General features: G+C 46.7%; 1 protein-coding gene across 1 annotated transcript in view; it reads left to right on the top strand.

Annotated features, from left to right (window-relative positions):
- Positions 1-19,946, top strand: part of LOC138481343 (enoyl-CoA delta isomerase 2-like) — a 316,256-nt gene that overhangs the window by 236,119 nt on the left and 60,191 nt on the right. Inside the window, exons 7-8 of the mRNA XM_069613445.1 lie at positions 9,831-9,951; positions 16,126-16,215. Coding sequence (XP_069469546.1) covers positions 9,831-9,951; positions 16,126-16,215 — 211 coding nt within the window. The remainder of the gene's footprint in view (positions 1-9,830; positions 9,952-16,125; positions 16,216-19,946) is intronic.

Raw genomic sequence — 19,946 nt, 5'->3', positions numbered from 1 at the left:
TTGACATCTGCAGTCAGGCACGTGTAGAGGGGACGGAGGCTGAGGCCCTCCCAACTCCTTCACCCTACAAATGGGGCAGAACTGGCACTACCAACCACCCCAGTAAGCCTCTCACCCCAGAATGCAAATGATCCACATCCCCTCTTCACAGGGTCAGATCCATGACCATGTCACATTAATAGCAACGCGTTTTGCTCATTGATCTTTTACCTACTATATGTATTTATAGTAAACCATATGTGTACTTTTTGTGTCTACTTGTACGCACCTTTATTCCTTCACATATCGCTTACTGTGCACATGCATACATCCATACACACCGTGCCAAAAGACAGTGCTCGGTAGTTCTCACCTACTCATTATTGAATGAAGTAGTTACCTGGTATTGTCCAGTTTATCAAAGTAATGTGTAATGGCTGTCCTACTGAGCAGTGAAATAAAACAGAACAATTCATAACTGCTTGCACTATTTGCTTGTATTACCAATTTGGCAAAAACCTATTCTCTACATTTCAAGAGTGCAAAAGACCCAACTCATAAACTATAACATTTAAAAAAATATTCATTGCAATGTTCATGTCTAGATCTAATGCTCCAGTCCTAAAAGTAAGAAAAATATTGAGACAGCCAGGTCTTGCTCTGGAATAAAAGATGGCATGCCTGGATTACCTAGACGATAATGGTTGAAGGCAAGATAGGCACACTCAATGTAAAGGGCCTCAATTCACAAAACAAGAGGTCCCTGACCAGTAACATGTTCCGCAAACAGCAGCTAATGGTGTTGTTCCTCCAAGAAACCCATTACAGACAGGGGAAGGAATCACCCATCAGGGGGAAGGACATCGGCGCCAACCTCTGGGCCTCCCACAGAAGCTCAAAGAAGGAAGGCGTGGGGATTCTCTTGAGCAAGACACTCCACCTTACTAACACAGAAACCAAGAGAGGCTTTGGGGGGAGGCTCCTGGGGATCAAGGGTACTTATGAAGGGGAACGCATAACCCTAACCCTAGCCACCCTCTATGCTCCCAACTCAGGCCAGATAGGTTTCCTAACCCAAATTCTGGGGGTAATGGATGAATGGGCTGAAGGGGCCATGATAGCGGGGGGGACTTCAATCTCATATTGGACCCCGGGCTGGACTGATGGACGGCACGGGTGACTGAACCGAAAGGGATAAACAAGGACAACCTAACGCTCCAGACCCTGCTGAGGGAACACTACTGGGAGGACGTTTGGCGAACGACACACCCGGAGCCCAGGGGATACACATTCTTTCCTCCCCACACCACACCTACACCAGAATCTATTTCCTTTTGACTTCTAAAGAGGGGAGTGGGGTGGCTACAGCTCCGAGGGTCGAGGCAATAACTTGGTCCGACCACAAGCTTCTTGTGGCGGACTGGTCGCTCCCCCTATCCCCCAGGTCGGCCCGGTGGAGGTGTAATGATACGCTCCTGAGGGACCCGGTCTTCAGGGAATTCCTGAGAGGCGAAATGGAGGCGTATTTTGAGATGAACGACGATGGGGAGACGGATATGGCGACAGTGTGGGAGGCGGCGAAGGCCACCTTCCGTGGTTGGTCATGATCCTACCCCGGAGCACCAGGCCAGGCCCAGCACCCCCGGGAGCAGGCATCATGCCCCCGGGTAAAAGCCCAGCGGCCCCTTATAGGGGCTCTTTGGACTCTGTCTTGGCGCCAGGCTCATGTTGGACATCAGTCCTGGTGCCATAGGCGCCAGGCTCATAAAGGATGGTGTTTGTGCACTTACCTGATGCAGACCATGCTGCAAGATTCAGGCCTCCCTGAGACCTGAAAGGGACTATTTTTTTTCATTGGGACTATTTTGCCACTCGGGCGTGGCCAGGGAAGGATACTTACCTGGAACTACTTTGGGGGCTATTTAAGCCACGCCCAGACAGTAGCTCACGCTTTGCGTTGTTCTGCATCCAAGCAGCTGAACGCTCACCGTGTCTGCTCCTGCATCTGGTCTCCAGCCACGCCCGCCTCGATCCTGGAACACCTGTAAGGAAAGAAGAGAAGAGAAAGGTGAAAACCAAGAATTTTACCAAACGTCTTACCTGCATCTGGAACCTCCACGCCAGCGTTCCTGAGAAAAGACTTTAATTTAAAAGCATCGCGTTGCTCGCTGCAGCGCCGCGCTTCACTCCCCTGTCCTCGGGAGTTCTTCTGGCTCCACCGCGACTGTCTGCACCGGTCGCCACATCTCTGCGCCTAGGGGAGAGAAGAAGAGACAAAAGGTGAGCAGAAGGAACATATGAGGAAAGCCTAATTTTCCGCCATAACACTTACCGGTCTTCTGTTGGTGGACCATTCCTCATTTCGGGTCGCCGCCGCTTCGTTGGCAGGTACCGCACCCCGGCCCCTATGGGGAAAAGACAAAAGACATTACTGGAGGAATATAAAGACATTAAGAGGGATCGCCCCCATCGCTAACTCGCCTGAGTTTACCATCGGCAATTCAATCCCTCAACGCATCGCCTTCATTCTGCACCTGAAATAAAGGACAGATCATAGGTTAGGAAGGCAACAGAAAAGGAGGCTCAACACTTGAACTTTTGTAATCTTCATACTTACGGCGTTCTGCTCGGAAAAGTCAAGTGGATTTTGCCAGTGCCATTCTGAAAACCAGTGAAGTAACTGGACTAACACGCGCCCCTGCACCAGAAGCAGGATGGAGAGTTCATCCTTTCAAACCATAAGGTGAGCTTCAACCGGGGATTTCGGAGGAAGTTGGCGAAGAACAAAGGAGGAAAGGGGGGAGCAAGCACATTATTCTGCAGACTGTTAATCCCCTTTCTCATCTGCAGAAGGATATTCCTACGGCCAGACAAGCAAGATTTGAGGGTCCTGTTCAGTCGGTGTTCCGAGTTCTGCGCATCACACTCGAGGCCACAGCAACCCAGACTAGACCAGCGCCTCGTGGAAGTCAGGTGAGCGTTACAGTGGTCTCCTTATAGCCGAGGGTTCTAGGCGCAAGCGGGAGAGAGGGCTCATTGAGGCCAAGATACGGGCTGAACTCAAGAGCCTGCGGGGTAGGCTTATCCAAGAGGGGGTTGACAAAGAGTCCCTCCTATCGGAAATGCGCAAGAAACGCCAGGCTCTGCACACGGTCCTCATCGGGGAGGTGGTCAAGAAATTGAGATATACGCGACAAAGGTACTACAAAAAGGGGGATGGGCGGGGACCCTATTGGCAAGTAGAGCTAGGGGTTGTAGACTGGAGAGGAGGGTTGGACCTATTAATGATGGGAAGGGCAGGGCTCTCAACAAAAAAGCAGAGATAGTGGGCTCCTTTGCAACCTTTTATAGGGACCTGCACACAAAACAGGATGGGGAATGGCTGGAGGAGATCCGGGCTTATCTGGAAGAACACTGGCTACCCCGCTTAACAGAGGCCGAGCTGCAGGGCCTGGAGTGGGGACATAACGGTGGAGGCAGCTATCAAGAGACTTAAAGCAGAGAAGGCCCCCGGGGGTGATGGATATACGGCTGATTTCTATAAACAATTCCAGCCCATCCTGACGGAACCCTTAGCCAAATTGTTCAACCAAATCCGCAACAAAGAGACGATCCCCCCCCCCCCCCCCATTCCTACAGGCCCTCATCTCGGTAATCCCCAAGCCAGGAAAAGACCCCACAGAACGCGGCTCCTACAGACCCATCTCCCTCTTAAACCTGGATGCTAAAATATTTGCCAGGATCCTGGCCACTCGCCTGGAGAAATGCCTGCCCCGCCTGGTCCATCCAGACCAGTCGGGCTTCATATTAAACAGACAAGCCTCGGACAACATGCGCAAAACCCTCCATGTACTGCACTCAAGGGAAACCCGGAACGAGGGGGTCCTCCTGCTGTACCTAGACGCAGAAATGGCCTTCGACCTGGTGAGTTGGACCTTCATGGGGGAGGTCCTCTCGGCAATAGGGATGGGCCAGAGATGGTTGGGATGGATGGTTGCACTATATTCAACCCCCACGGCCAGGGTGGCCGCCAACGGGATGGAATCGGAAGCCTTTCCCCTAGAGCGTGGAACGAGACAGGGCTGTCCACTATCCCCCCTGATATACGCCCTTGTCATGGAACCCTGGGCGATCTCGGTGCGTAACAATGAGGCTATCACTGGAGTACAGATGGGCGGCTCCCATTGTAAGATCAGCCTGTTCGCCGATGACGCTCTCCTCTGTTACTAAACCGACACTGACGGTCCCTCATGTGTTGCGGGCACTGGAGCGTTATGGGAGCCTCTCGGGGTACAAGGTCAACCAGGGCAAATCTGTGGCTTTTATGGGAGGTCGACTACCGGACACCGAGAGAGAGTATGTGGAAGGCCTTCCCTTCCAATTGCAGAGAGAGGGGTTCCGGCACTTGGTAATCCAAATAACACCTGACCCAAAGGACCTCTTCCCGAGCAATTTCACCCCTTTTATGGACTGAGGTCAAAAGAGATGTAGAGAGGTGGGCCGTCTCGGGGTTCTCGTGGATGGCACGACTCAACCTGATCAAAATGGTGGTACTTCCCAAATTCCTATTCCTCTTCCAGATGCTCCCCCACTCGGGTCCCAGCCGCGTTCCTACAGTCCATAAAACGCACCCTACTCACGTTCCTCTGGGGGGGGCATAGGATCTCCTACGGCGTCCTAACGAGACCCAAGGAAGACGGTGGGGTGGGATTCCCGGACTTCGATACATATTATAGGGCCTCCCAGCTGAGGATTTTGGTCGACCATTTCAACCCTGGGTCAGAAAAGCAGTGGGTAGCACTGGACAATAGGTTACTTGCCCAGGTTACGCTCGATGAGTGGTTGTGGGTTCCCAGAGCGCACATCCCCAGGCTTGTTCTGGACCACCCGGTACTGGGTGGTCTGTCGGGAAGGAGGGGGTTACTATAGATGGCTCACAACCTTGCCTTCCCCACTAAGTTGCATCTGGGCACCGCCATTCATAGCTAAGGTTGCGGAGCCGGCCGCGTATCAGAGGTGGTATGCGGCGGGCCTTGTTAGGGCTTGCCACTTGTGGGTGGGTGGCTCCTTCATGCCCCTTCTGTACCTGGAGGAGGCCCTGGGGCTCGACAAGCTTTCACCTTTTCGCTACCTCCAACTGAAGGAGTCCTCTCCGAACCCTCATGGGGGGGACACACTCAGGAGGGAGCTCACGGACTTCGAGAAAACGATCATCTCCACACGGGGCTCAAGGGGGGGGTCAAATCTCATTTGTACAAACTTCTCTTGCTTTCGATACCCAGGGATCCACCGCCAGCACGGATACAATGGGGAAAAAGATTTGGGCACGGCAATCGATGATAAAAGGTGGACCAAGATGTGCATCCGGGCTCATCGCTCAACGACCTCCCCCCAGAACAGACACCCAGCCCTCAAGGTTTTACACAGATGGCACTACCCCCCACAGTTGATAGCCAGAATGAGTCCGGGCTACGACCCACACTGCTGGAAATGCAAAAAGAAAAAAGGGGACTACATACACATGTGCAGTCATATTGGGGAGAGGTCCTATCCTGGGTTAAGGGGATGGATGGTGTCTCTAGGCCCCTCTGTCCCTGGTTGCTTCTATTCGGTATTGAGGTGGGTGATGACCAGGAGGACACCCAGGGCCACATGTTGCAGGTCCTGCTCGTAGCGCCCAGGTGCTGCTTGGCCCAGAAGTGGAAGAATCCGCACGACTGATGAGAGGGAATGGGTAACAAAGGTGCGGACAATATATGACTTAGAATTTTTAACCCACGTTGTGGATGAATCCAGATCCAACATTGAGGAACTCTGGCTTCCCTTCTTTGAAAAGTATGAGCGATCGACCTGAGGGGTGAGCCCATGAACTGTTGGCCTGTTTGGGTTTTGAGTCCAGAGGAAATGGAGGACCTACTAGGTATCTGTTGTACAAGGCACGCGCCCCCCCACCTCCCGTGGGGTGCTGCTAGGTTGAGCCCTAGACTATGTGTGCACTAATCTATTCGACAGTCCGAACTCGAAAGATGCATAACGTGTCCCTGCAAGATAAGCTTGAAATCGGCACCTGTTCCTGTTCACTGGCTAGGGGAGGGTGGGGGGGGGGGGTTATTGTTTGAACGTTTTTTCTGGGAATGGCATCGGATTTAAATGATATGTTTGTTGTAATAACCTTTTAAAAAAATGCTAATAAAAACTATATTTAAAAAAAAAAAAGATGGCATGCCATGTCAATTGCTTAAATGTAATCCCAATAAAATCGCTTCTTCTAGCTTTTCCTTTCACTACTGTCTAAGGTTTAAAGTTCTTCCTCATTTGCATTGGGCGCCAATCCAACTCTTGGGTCTGCAGGTTTTGACAATGATCTCAACCTTAAGTCTATCTCCAATTCCTGCTCTATTTAAGCCTTGTCGTATTATTTATGTTGAGTGGAGCAAATGTAACCTTTTCTATTGCTCTGACTTCCATTGGAGGTTTTGTCTTCAGTTCTTTCTAGGTTGGATATAAAGATAGTTCCATTTTAGGTCTTTCTGCTTTATCTTGGGTTTGTTCAAATCCATCATCCACTCTGCTGGATCACTTTATTTCTGACACCCGCAAATTTGATCACATCACCTTCATATTGGTTTCTCATAATTGGCTTCCTGTTCACGTTCATATTTTCTTGAAGAGTTGCTGCATCATACTTCTAGCCTGATTCATGGAATTATTTGTGTGAAAAACGCAGATTTGCGCACCTTTCTGCCCGAAAATCCCTGTCTGAAATATGGGGTAGTTGTATTGGGAAAGCTCAAAAACCTGGTCAAAAGGTTTCAGGTGTAAGGTGGCAGGTAAGGGGCAGCAAATGACCAACCCCAGTTCTGAAATCTGCAGATTGCCAATTTCAGTGGTCTAGACTCTGGCCTAAGGCCTTTGGATCAGCTGCTCTGATCCCTTCTTGTTGATAACTACCTTGCCCCACTTATTAAAATTCCAAGTGATCTAAAAATAATCTTTACTTCCTCCTGAAAGCACTTTTCTATTTTGTACTGCATGTTAGGATCTGCTGTTTCTTAATTTTCTTTTATTTCTTGTATAACGCTTTGTATGCATTTGAACATATTTCATATATTACAATCCCCCCTGCCTTTTGAGGTTACAGTTTGTTTAGCTTGATCAGTGTTCTGAATAAATAATAAAATACCAGGTTGCAAGGAGTAAAGCACTGTACAGTAGAGGGTGGGCTAGATCGTAGATATTGGGGTTGGGGAAGGGTGTTTGTCAGTGTCATGCCATAATTTTTTGTAGTGTTCCCAGAAGTGCAAGGACTTCAGTTCTTTCCTGAAGTACACAGGAAAGGGAGCTAATCTGATGCCAATAGGTATGTTGTTAAAGAGTGTTGGCGTTTAGTAGATGTTTTGTTGTCTTTTGTGCACCCCTTACATTTCGATCTAGAGATATTTTGGATCCTGGTATGTGGACTTCCTGGCATGGAGTTTTTCCGCTATGTGACTATATATTTGACATGCTTTGTCAGTACTGGTCCGTCTTCAAGATTGTGCAGGCTCAGAGAAATTACCAAAGAAGTTCCTTGTGTGGTGGTGATTTAGTTGATTTTCCTGCATGCTGTACAGCCTTCAACAGGGTCAGTGTTGCAGCCGGGGCACCTGCATCAAGTCCTTGGCAACACTGCTGAAGTTCAAAGTGGCTTAATTCCACAGAGGAAAGGAAGTTTCTGCCAGGTTGTTTGAGCAGTTTTTGCAATATGTTCTGAGGGGAGGTCACAATCAATTGTAAAGCTGCAGGACTTAGTGCTACGGTGAGTGGCGGGCAAACGCTGTTGCGTTCCGGCTGTATCAGCGGTTCTATGTTCTTTTGCTATAGTCTCCTTTTAGCGAAGTATTGTTTTGAAGCTCTTCTTCCCACTCTTGGCCTTTTTGTGCAACCTGCCTGTGTTGCACAGCGTGCTGATGGGCATGAGTGCATCACACCGTCAATGTGAGGGAGATGCCTGCAAACCAGCTTCCCTCCTCCACTCCTGCCAGCCCTTCCATTCCCTAATGTGGGGGAGACCACTGCAACCCCTTGGCTCTCCCTGCCTGCCTCTTCTGGCCAACACTCTTTTCCCACCTCTGAAATACTGTGCCCCAGCCCCCCTATTCTTTCAGGGCCATTCCATTGCCCTCGTTGGCACACTGACTTTCCCTGTATTTCCACACGGCACCCTGCTCGGTTGGCTGCTAGCAATCCGCTTCTTTCAGGTGCATGTCACTCCACTACATTGAAGCGGCATGTGGGAAAATGATCTGATTTTGGTACTCTGTTCAGGTAGCCATTAGAAATACAGGCTTGAATGATGGAGCAGGAGTGTTTCTGCTGATGAATGTCAAATATGCCTCTAACTTTCAGGTAGAGCTGAGAGGAGTACCTCCACCTTCTGTGGTTTCATATACACGCTGAAGGTTACAGATGAGTTGTGGCAATCCGCAATTCACCCTGCGTCATGGGATCTTCAAATGTCCATCTGCACAAGCTGGTGATGATTCAATCTGGTAGGAGGGAAGTACTGAGTAATCCAATCCAATGCAAATGAAGAGGATGCAGAGAGGTCAAACAGGATCAGAAGGCAACAGTCCCCTTTTTCTGTCGGGAGGAGTGCATCATCAATTACCTTAATGGTGGTAGGATTGGTGCTACTGAAGTCTAAATAACCGGTCCCTGATATGCTCATGAATCTTTAGTACAGTTCGACAACTGTGTGAATAAGAAAGGTTTTACTTGGAGCCGTGCACCGCTGATTCAGGTGTAAATCCTAAAGCAAGCATATTGGTGTTGCTAATGGGGTTCCAAGGTTTGTGCTCGTCATTGTTTTTTTGTTTTTGTAAGAAGGGGATGCTTTTGTAATATCTGGCAGGAGCATGCTAGCACCGAAATAAACATGTCTAAAATTCAGATTTTCATTCCTCAAAAGGCCACCAGTTTACAAGGACACAGTGTTTCTCTTGGTATCCAGTAGACTATTCAATTTCGGTCTTGCTTTTTTCACATTCCTTTCTCGCATCATTCAATCTTTGGTTGATCTGACGGCAAAGAGTCCTATGAATCATTGCAGAATTAGGCTTCTTGAAGTGCTTAACCAAACAAATGTGTGAGAATACTTACCAGTAAAATTAGCTCATTTGCATGGTGTCCTTATAGAGCAGATGTTCTTTCAAATACCCTACCATCTTGCATTATAAGAATTGTCTTGTGCTTTCGAAAACCCTCTACTGCCATTTGAAAGCTGAGCTTGCAGGCTCACCTTCCCAGTGCCTAAAGAGGTCTTAGCGCACCACACCAGAGAGCTGGGCCAGTCGTCCGGCACCATCCACAACCAAGGCAAAGCCCATTTAGATCCCTCCTTAAGTATTGTGGAGATTTTGGTAGAAGGTTGTAGAAGCAATGAACATTTTCTTGGAATGGTGCTGGGTTTGTGTTTACTAGTGTTCTGAATGGATTCCAACACCTGCAAATCCCATATGTAATCGGCACTCTTCTGAATAGGTGGAACAGCAGTGTTCTAGTGCATAGTATGGTCTCATTTGGCCAGCCCTTATGTCTAACAGGTTTTTCCCTTGCCTCCCTCCACATTGCTGTTTGTTTCAGGGTGGGAGCTAAACCTATATTTCAATATCGGTAAATAATTGAGGAGGTAAAATAAAAGCATCTGATCGGAAATGGTTTCCTGTAAAGTATAAGTTAATAATCAAGCATACACAAATGTACATTCCTTTCTGTATGTATTATATGGCAGGTTTTGTTAACAAAATTAATATTTTAACCAAAGGCAAATGTTTACAAAAAAAAGCGTTACCCTTTTTTCCAATCTGCAGGAAATTTGTGAATGGTTTCATCGATTTCCCCAAGCCACTTATTGCAGTGGTGAATGGCCCAGCGGTTGGGATTTCAGTTACCCTGCTTGGAATGTTCGATATTGTGTATGCTACAGATAAGGTAAGTGCCCTTGAGCCAGATACTTGACATTTAAAGCTACTTGTGCATTGTTCCACTCCACTGCCTTAACACCCCTGTCCATATAGCCAGAGTGCCCTTTCATAAAAGTCTGCCTTCTCTTTCTTTTTCAGGGGTGGGATTTTCTAGTGTTTTCTGATTAGTTGTTTGCATTTCTATTGTTTTATAAAAGTCTATACATAGAACCTTGATTGGACATTTATTTTTATTTTGTGGTCTATTTCTGTTTGGATTGCTACTGTTATCGGCTCACACTGCTCCAGGAGATATAGTCTGCCCCCAGCCTGCGTTACCAAAAATGAAAAAGCAGGCATGCCTTTCAGGCTGTACCTGTTTCACCCTTCTGATTGAGATCACTGCTAGTTTTAGAAGTAGTGTGGGGCTGAGTTGGCGGCTTAGCCACTACTCATCCCTGTGCTTGTGTAGAACAGTTTTCATTTAGTCACAACATACTTATTAATCGTATTTCAGTGGCTCGTTGAGGAACATGATGGTATGGGCGTTCTCTTGGCATACGGTCCATGCACATTGGTCACAGCGCATTGTACTCCACAACCACATGGCACACTTCCCCAATGTGGATTATCATCCTTGCAAAGATATCTGGGGTCAGAACTTGCCACCAAGACATTGAGATGCCCTGCAATAGTTTTGCAACTAGAGCTTCAACACATGTTTGAGGAGCTTCTTAAGTTGTTCCCAGATAGTCCATACGATTTAGGTCAGGAGATCTTGGGTGAAGTGAGCTGCTGTTCCCCATACAGGCTGCTGCAGAGGAGGAGTTGGGGTCATTGTCCTGTACACTGTGTAATTAGTGGGTATCCTGTAGGTAATGCTGCCTCGCATATGGCATATAATGATGTGCTCTTGAAAGAAGGCTGTGTCAATTACACCCTCATAATAAATCTGGGGACCTGGTTCAGTTTATAAGATGCTGTCCCAGACATGTACTTTGACCAAATGTGTGAGGTGGTCTTTCCTCCTGAAGGCCATTCTTTTGAACTGTTCTAGAGTGATGAAGGTTGCGTCCACAAACAGGAGGTCCTTGCAATCTTCTGCCATCACCATACAGATCTTCACGTAGGCCAACCACTTTTCTTGATTGATGTTTAGGAACATTGGGCATAGCATACCAGAGTCTGAGGCTGCATAGGTGCAGTGCTGATTGACATGTGTGTGCCTGGTTCTTTAATCTAACTGTTGAATGAGGATGAAAGAAAGTGAGGCCATGAAGGATAGGGTTCACATGCGGCTAAGTCTGGTGCTGACGGGGGTACGATGACCGGTGCTCATGTGTTGCGCCACAGCTGGCAGAGCAAATATTGAGCAACTTCGAGGCAGGGAGCAGCAGGGCAGTATCAGACAGAGGCAGTGCTTTGAGCTCTAGGAACAATCTATACACTGGCAATCTGTTGGTATTTAGTTGTCCACATGCCTCCTCTTGTCCTACCTTTTATAATTACTTCTGCCCTGGATACAATCACATACAAATTGGATGCACTTTTTTTACTCTGTACGACAATGGCATGTTAGGTACGTTTTTCTAAAGTCCACATAGTGGTGTGGGACTTCATAAGACTTATCTCTTGGCATTAGGGGCTCAATTCTTAATATCGGCCTGCACTACACAAGTCGGTAGAGTAGCTGAGCAGCAAGGCTCATTTTAGGAGGTATAATGTGAGCTGTAGAGCCGTACCATGAAATCAGTAAACACAAGGATCCAAGTGAACACTTACTCAACTTAGTTATATTAAAATATAATTATTTATAAATGCACACAAGGTTATAAACAATTCTAAAATGCAGAAACTAACAATAACATTACATTGAAAAAAGAATAAAGTTATATAAGAAACAATAATGTAGGTGAGTTACATTTTCTATGCTTTATATATCCAGCACATTGAGTGACATCAATAAAGGTCAATGTCAGCACTTTTGAGTTGGCAGGGAAAGTTTCAGTTAGATAGACCACACTTTAGCAACTGTAGAATAGTCTTTTCTCCCAGAGGGATGTAGGTAGTCTGTTTCATACCAATAAAAAGTGTTGTACAATGTAAAACCTATGGAGGAACCAGCACTGCCAAAGCCACAAGGTTGCAGAAGAGGAGCCTTTAGGAAACCAGGACAACCAAAGTCAAGTGGATAGTTCTAGTTCTGGTGCAGTTATTTAGAGAAAATGTTAATCAGTCAGTAGTTCTTCAAGAAACGCATGAGATCAACGGGAGCCTACCTGGTAGGGCACAAGCTGTAAGGCCTGCACAAGGGAGTTACGGTCAACTTGAAATTGAAGATGGTAACACTTCCTAAACCAGGAAGCACTGACAATGGCAAAAGGTATTTGTACCCCAACCCCACAGTACTCCAAGATGAATTTGTAGCTAGCTTCTTTCCTGATGAGCGATGCAGACTGCTCCTTGGTCGTGGTGACGAAAGGGGGGACCTTTAGCGGGCTTCTGAGGCAGCACTCTGGAGAGTGGCTCTCGGCGCCAAGAAGGAACAAATTGTCCCGGTTGGATTTTCCTCAGTCCTGAACTCTGGTGAGGGGACTCTTGAGATTTCCTGCTTCTGTAGGTCCACACGAATGCCTGCAAGGTTTCAGTCTGATTCGTTCTTTGGAAGGCGATTCAATCGATGATGGTCCAGGTCCCCTCTTGGGATACTGCAGTCAAGGAAAGGCACAGCAAGTCAAGGGATGGCCCAAAAACGAAGTTGGTCTTGAGGGTAGTTGGGCCCAACAGCCTAAGGGAGGAAGTTGTCCTTGGCGGATCTTCCCTGTTGATGTGAAATCGGGGTCAGCACAGCTGCAAGGCTTCACCTGTGCTTTTGTGGTCCTAGAAAGTGCTGCTGGCGTCTCTGCTCATCTTCTGGTTCCTTGTTCCAGTGGTCGACTGTCTGTAGTCCCAAAATCCTCGCCTTTTATGCAGGATCCCATTCATTAACAGTCATGTAGCTGTCAATCACCTGGGGGGTGGCTGTCCTCCAGGACAGACGGCCACCCAGTTAGAACTGGTTTCAGCCAGGCATTCCTACAGACAAAGGACAGCAATGTTTCAGGCTCCTCCCTCGCTTCCTTCCTTCCCAGACACCCAGGAGCCCGCTAAAGGCAAAAGACACAAAGGACCCAAACCTATTGTAAAGGATAGAGTGAAAGCCCAGAAGGAACTGACAAATGAAAAATGGCAGAAAAAAACTGGAGCCATTTTGGAAGAATTGCCACCCATGGGTGCTGTACGGCAGCTGAGAAATCGGCCTGCTAGTAACCTGCACAAAAGGTAGTAAAAAGTAACCACTGCCACCAACCGTTTAAGTCAGTCAGTGTAACAAAAAGTTACATGAGAAGTGGGATAAGGAGTAACTAGGTAACTCCCCAGCACTACACATAGGGTGGTGTGTGCTGAACCCATAAAAGGAAAAGGTAAGTAAGATAAAAGCTATTCTTGGGAACTGTAGAGGGTGCTGTGTCACCAAGCAAAAAGCAGATGCCTATGGAGTTTACCAGACTCCATTACACAGGAAGAACAAAAAATCTCAGAAAATGTATGAGGAGTGGCAATAAGTTCCACTCCCTCAGGAGGTTAAAAGTAAAAACAATCCAGAGTCCAGCAAAAGGGCTGGGGGTCTCTAAGGTGAAAGGGAATTGGCACAGAAATGAACATTCTCCCTAACATGGCAGAAGAGCATGATGAAACTGAACGCATTTTGGCGCATGTTGTGGATGTCCTACTTGTTACAGCTGCAGACTCGCATGTGAATCCCAATATTGATTGTGAGATCCCTCCTACAAATCCTGGGCACAACCAAAATTCATGCAGCATTTTGCCTGTGAAAAGAGGTAGTCATTACACTTTCTGATTCTGAGCGATCTAACCCCCAGCCCCCAGGTTCTAACTATGTGGTACTGACTTGCTAATTGTTACCGCAGTGACTAAGGAGCATGCTATAGATGCCATTATTATGGAGCAATTTTTGCTCAAAAGTTCAGCCGCTACATCGAAAAAGAAGAGACGGCGACCTGCTCGCCTGCCGCAGCACAGTAAAGGGGTGCCTTCCATCTAATCTCCACCTGGTGCTGCCACCATCAAGATGATCACCAATAAAGGAAAGAACTTAATCGCTGGTAAATATATTGTCACCAATGAGCTCCTTGATGGCTCTACAAGACAGGTTGTAGTGCGGTCCCTTTGGACAAATGGATGCACCTTACTTTTCTTATTACTGGGAGCCCTCAACTAAAGCATGTGCAGACACTATCGAAGAGACATTGACTATTGAACAGCCCTTGAGGAGGGCTCCCGTCTTCAATTCCTCTGATTGCTGACCCCGATCTAAAAGTGGCCCTGTCGAACAGAGCGTGCCTTGTATTTCTGGCACCTGCCGGTCAGAATTGTCGCATACCTCACCAAGTAAGTCCCAGCGGTATGTGGCTGAACCTTCCCCACTGCGGGCTAATACTCTGGCCTGTGCAAGTTATGGGAGCCATGCTAAACACCCACCTCCACAAAGTGGGAGAGATGGCAAAGTTGGGACAAACAGCATGACATAGCTTTCTTGTGTTGAATCCTTAAGTATGACAACATCAGCCAAGATGCATGCTGTTGAGAAGTTTTCAGGGTGCACTGGCTCCAAATGTATAAATTGTGGAAAATGAACCAACCACAGCCAGCACATTTTTAAATCTTACCTGGCTACTTCATTTATTCCATCTCATTACAGATCTATGCAGTATTACCTCAGAGGACATTGTGAGTCTAGAATTACCTGCCTTCTATAGCAATACCAATTGGGTGTTGATATCACTGGTTTCCCCCTTGGTAACTGATTGGATCTGTAATAATGCAAAGCTTCCATATCCCTGGGTTTCGACGTGTTTTCCTTCAATCCTATTCCTGTGTATCCATTTCCCAAGGCCCACTCACAGCATGATGGCTTTTATAGTTCTACTGTGCCGTACGCAGTGGTGCGGCAGACGGCTTGAAACCATGAGCAAAGGAGTCGCTAGCTCATGGTTGAGGGCAATTGATCATTTGGGTTGAATCGGGACCCCCCGAAACAAATTGTTTTTGGCTACTCCATGAATATGTATGGTCATTGTTTTTTTTTTCTGTTAATCTCCATGATTGTAGTGAGTTTATGCCCAGCGACCATGCAAAATTGTGGATGTATTGTAAAACGTTTAGTCCCAATGTTCTGCACAGAATGAGACATACATCTATGGCAAATTTGCAGGACAATAGACCTCTGTGGTCACAAAATAATGTAACTCGAGAAGGACAGGTATTAAACTGCAAGAATAGGGCGCAAACCTTAAGCACACCAACGGAACATACGTTAGTCATTTTAGCTGGAATATAGACAGTGCTGGATCCAATTTTAAGGATCTGGATATAGTGACATATTTGATACCTGCTTTGTTACAAGAAACGTGGGCTCTGGAGGGTCTGTCATTAGATGGGTTTGTCTCTTTTTTTGGTAAAGGCTTCTAAGAAGAAAAGGAACGCTGCTATGGGTATTTGGCAATATTGGTAAGGTCTTCTTTGAATTATCGAATTAAGGAAACTGAAACTAACTGATTATATACAATATGTGACCTTGATGCCCGAGCAGGGAGATCACATTTTAATCATCTTTTATAATGGCCCCATGCTGCGGATACCAATAAGCTGGGGACATCTAAATATTTAGTAGAGGGTTTCATTTTGGACTGCCTTGACTGTCACACAGTGCTGGTTTTGGGAGGGGGGGGTGATTTTAATGTTTGTAATTTGTACTGGTAGATCTGTACAATGCCAGTGAGCATAATGCTTATTGAACCTGCAGCTGCTGGACAACAGGAGGGGCGATGTCGTTGGCATTGTCTGATGATGGTGGGGACGGCCTGTGGGGGCAGTGGGAGAGCAAACTCATGTCGCCGCGTGCTTACCTGTTGCCTGAGCAGGGGTTCGGGCCTTGGGTCTCCTTTTTTTTTTTTATTCATTAATGGAAGGCCAGCAGAGTCTGTTAAAGAGGAGCACACAGTTAGGTCCAGGCAGTATTTAATTCTCGAACATGCCCAAGAAGCAAACCATGGTTTTGGAATTGTAATCTGAGTACTCCGGATAATGTTTACCACCACTGCATTATCATTCTGCTCATAATGTATGTGTTTTCTTTCAGGCCACTTTTCACACCCCTTTCAGCCAACTCGGCCAGAGTCCGGAGGGATGTTCCTCTTACACCTTCCCTAAAATTATGGGCTGTTCCAAGGTAAGCAAATGACATGCATTTAACCTAGTATATTTATTATCCTGATTTTGCAAGTGATGCAAATGCTTAATTTGTTTTTATTTTGTGAATTATTTTATCAGAATTGGAAGCCATGTGGCAATGTGATATGTCTCTTTACCTTGAATAATATTTTACAGCAACTGTTAATTGCATATCAGTGCTGAGGAGTACATTGTATGCATCCATGTTAAGCTCAATGTAGATTCAGAATGTATTTAACTGAATACATGTGCAGGCAAAGATTTCAGCAACAAATTGTCAGTTATTGAATATGTCTTTCAAAAGGTAGAGAAGTTGGACTTAAAAGTCACTAGGGTCCATTAAGCTTGGACCAGGGGACATGCTCTTAAAAAATGTGCTTCAAAAGGTGTTGAGATGAATTGACGGGCAGATGAGCAGATTCGAAGTTCCTGCAGTGCAAAACACAGCACAATGGGTCATTTTGTACTTTTAAGTGAGTCAAGCAGGGTCGTGCTGGCTCAAAGGGTTTTGAGGTGGTAAACGGGAGTAGTGCCGCTTTCAGGTCTTTGCAGTTGCTGGGAGACAGTCTGGCGTCTCGGGATGATTTGAGTTATTTTTCTTACCTTCCCAACCAAGAAGATTTGTAGAGGTCATTGGCAAGTATCTGCCACCTCCAGTGAGCGGGTCCGGCTAACAATGTCACAATTGCAGGAGGCCTTGTCCAGTCAGCATTTGGAGTAGATTGTACTCTCAATCAAGTTCCAGTGAATCCTTATTCAAAAGTGCTGGTGTGAGCTGGCCATTCTCTTTGAAGCAATAGTTCTCAGGTGACCTCACTAGGAGTCTGTTCTCTGGAGCAAGATGCGACCTTTCTAATGGGGATCAAATAGAGGGCTTCATGGGCTGGATTCAATTTTATTTTTACCTGGGTTGGCCCAGTCCAGGCAGTTGTCTTGAATGAGTTGCTGTTCATTAAGCTGGCCATACATTACATCAAATGCTTCTGGCTGCATAATTGTCCAATTTCAATAGCGACCATATCAAAACTGGACATGGCTTATATTAAGATATTATTCTGCCACCACGCTGCTGTGGTGTAGAAATGTATTTTGAGCTTGAGGTGCATACAGTTGAAACGCCACCTCTGTTGGAACTTTGTGTTCCAGCGCGCACTTGTAACCTTTAAACCTGTCCTATTGCCACTTCAGGGCAGCTGCTGGGGATGTCAGTAGACTGTAACAGCAAGGTATGTGGTTGCATTATGCTTTTTGGAATGGAGCATAATAAAAGTGGGGTCTGATTAGCAGATCTGACTATGGAAACCAGAATTACTTGTATCATTAGAAATCAAGTAAGCTCCGGCTATCCCGCTGTTACCAGATGGCATTCTGTCACAGTGAAAGTATAGAGCAATCTACTCTGCAACTGAAGCATCTTACAACTGCATGCACTGTACACAATTTGTGCAGTAAGAGTGTTTGTTGATTACATAAGATCATTTAATCTGCGTTTTACTTCTAAAGGCAGCACAACTAAAACTGAAAAACCTGAGGAATTGTTCATTGATGTCCAGTGACAGTAAGGCAGTGAACACACAAAGAGGGTCTTATGCCATTGTTCACCTTTAATCTAAAACAAATGGAAATGCCTCTGGTACTAGCATCTTGTCACTACATAGGCAACTCATAATCCTAATTCCTGATTCCCATGTTGGCTATTGTGTGCAATGCCTGGAACATTAATCCATAATTGTGTCCCTACGCTCCCATAACTGCCACAATTGGAAGACCGTATAAACCCGATGGACACTGGTATTTGAGCAATATATAAAGAATGATATGCTTTGGTCACCATTTACATAACAACATGGACTTTTAGATCTGGATTGCTTGGGTCAAATGACTGACTGTTGTTTCTGGTGCTCTGACATTGGGTTTTGTCTGGTTAAAAGTGGTCAAACCCTGCCACTCCATTGTAAAACTTTGTAGTCTGACACGTCAATGCCCTAGTGGCACATTTACCATGCTGCATATGTGAAACACTTGGAAATGTCATTTGTGTATGTAATACATTTGCATGCAATGCATGATTGAGGCCCAAGAAGAACTTTGTGTCAGATGGCTGTGAGAAACCGGAGTGTATTCTCCCAAGTTGACTCCGGGAATCCCTTATTCGGGTGGCCTTGGAAGAACTGGCCCTCTCAGGTCCCAACTCTAGGGATATACAAACCAGAGAGGACCACCTGGGTAGGGGAACCCAGGGTTATACTCGGGGGGGAAATACCCCAGGTGATACGCAGTATTATACCGGAGTAGGTCAAGATCCCTAAGACCTTTTGTAGGTTGCACTATATCGGCCCCCCCTTTGTCCCATTGAACTTTCTTGTCCAGATCCAACAACCCCTTTGTATATAACTAATTCCCTAGGATCTCTAACCCTGTTGGGCCCAGAAGTTATCTCTCCCTGAATCCCTGTATTCAAGTGTCTTATCTGAATACTCCTGGTCATTCTTCTGCATGTCCCTCTGGTCATTATCTTCCGACCTCTCAATTGGCATTGACAAAACACTACCGTTCAGTGTCCCCCCTGTTTATTTCACAAATAGCCCTGATTATTCACATTGGTTTCACAAACTCTACCGATCTCGCCCTACTAAACCCACCTTTCCAACACAAATGCTTTCCCACACTGCGAAAGATGACGGACAAACACCTGAGCCATTAAACTTGCATATCCCGAAGCAAGGGTCAGGCAAGGGGCCAGAATCACACACACCTGACAGCCCTGTCCCTTCCCCACATAGATAAAAGGTGGAGCACGAGAGCACAATACAAGCCAGGCAGACCGCACAACGAGAGAGCTAACCCAGCATGGCAGTTGAAGGGGAGGAGAAAGGCAGCCACAACCGAAAGGGTGACAAGGAGAGACGCAACCTTGCCCTTTCTGACACAGGCCTGCACATCCTATGTGGAAGGAATCGTAAGACCACGAACAATAGCCTATGTATGTTGCAGCAGATGTCAACGGTACACGGGGCCTTCTTCCGCTGTTAACCAAGCCGTGGAGAGACGCTTGCCACCGTGGTACCGTCCTTGACTCCAGAGACCAGAAAAGCCAGGCGGTTCATCACAGCCGGTGAGTCGAGTGCCGATAAGAAACCGAACTGTATTGACCGAAAGTAGCAAATGGCTAATTGAAGAAAGTACAAAACTGTAAACATGAGGGGGGAAAACCAGCTAAAGAGGAGTCTGGGCCCACGTGGGTACTCACTTGGGAAACTCTGGGCGTTTACCCTGTTGTTGAAACGATTGTTACAAGAAGGCCTTGGGAGAGGTGCGAGAAAGGGGTCAAAGTTGTCATAAAGGGGGTCTAGCAAAATACTCTGTACAGTTGAAAGTCTTTAGCCAGCAGATGATTGTAAAGCTCAAGGAAGTGAGTCCTGCATCATAAAGTAGAAGGAATTGTGTGATTGGCAAAAGTTAGCAAGAGTGAACCCGACGGAGGGATGCCGACGAAAAGGGGGCAAAGCCTGAAAGTCCCCAATGAACAGTGTGTTGACAAAAGTAAACCCGGCAGAGGGAGATCCACAGTGAGCTGTTTAAAAAGACATCAAGATTCATAAATATCACAGATGAGATTGGTTTGAAAAGCCGTAGTGAACCCAACAGAGGGAGGCAAACTGTTGCATGGTCTGAGCCCGGAAGAAGGGGATCCAGAGGTGAAAAGCCATAATCCACCGGCACGTGAAC

The sequence above is a fragment of the Ambystoma mexicanum genome, chromosome 5p (genome assembly GCF_040938575.1).
Source record: "Ambystoma mexicanum isolate Mex_15411 chromosome 5p, UKY_AmexF1_1, whole genome shotgun sequence".
In the NCBI taxonomy this organism is placed as follows: Eukaryota; Metazoa; Chordata; class Amphibia; order Caudata; family Ambystomatidae; genus Ambystoma; species Ambystoma mexicanum.
The sequence above is the reverse complement of the archived record's forward strand: the minus strand, read 5'-3'. Positions and strand labels throughout refer to the sequence as shown.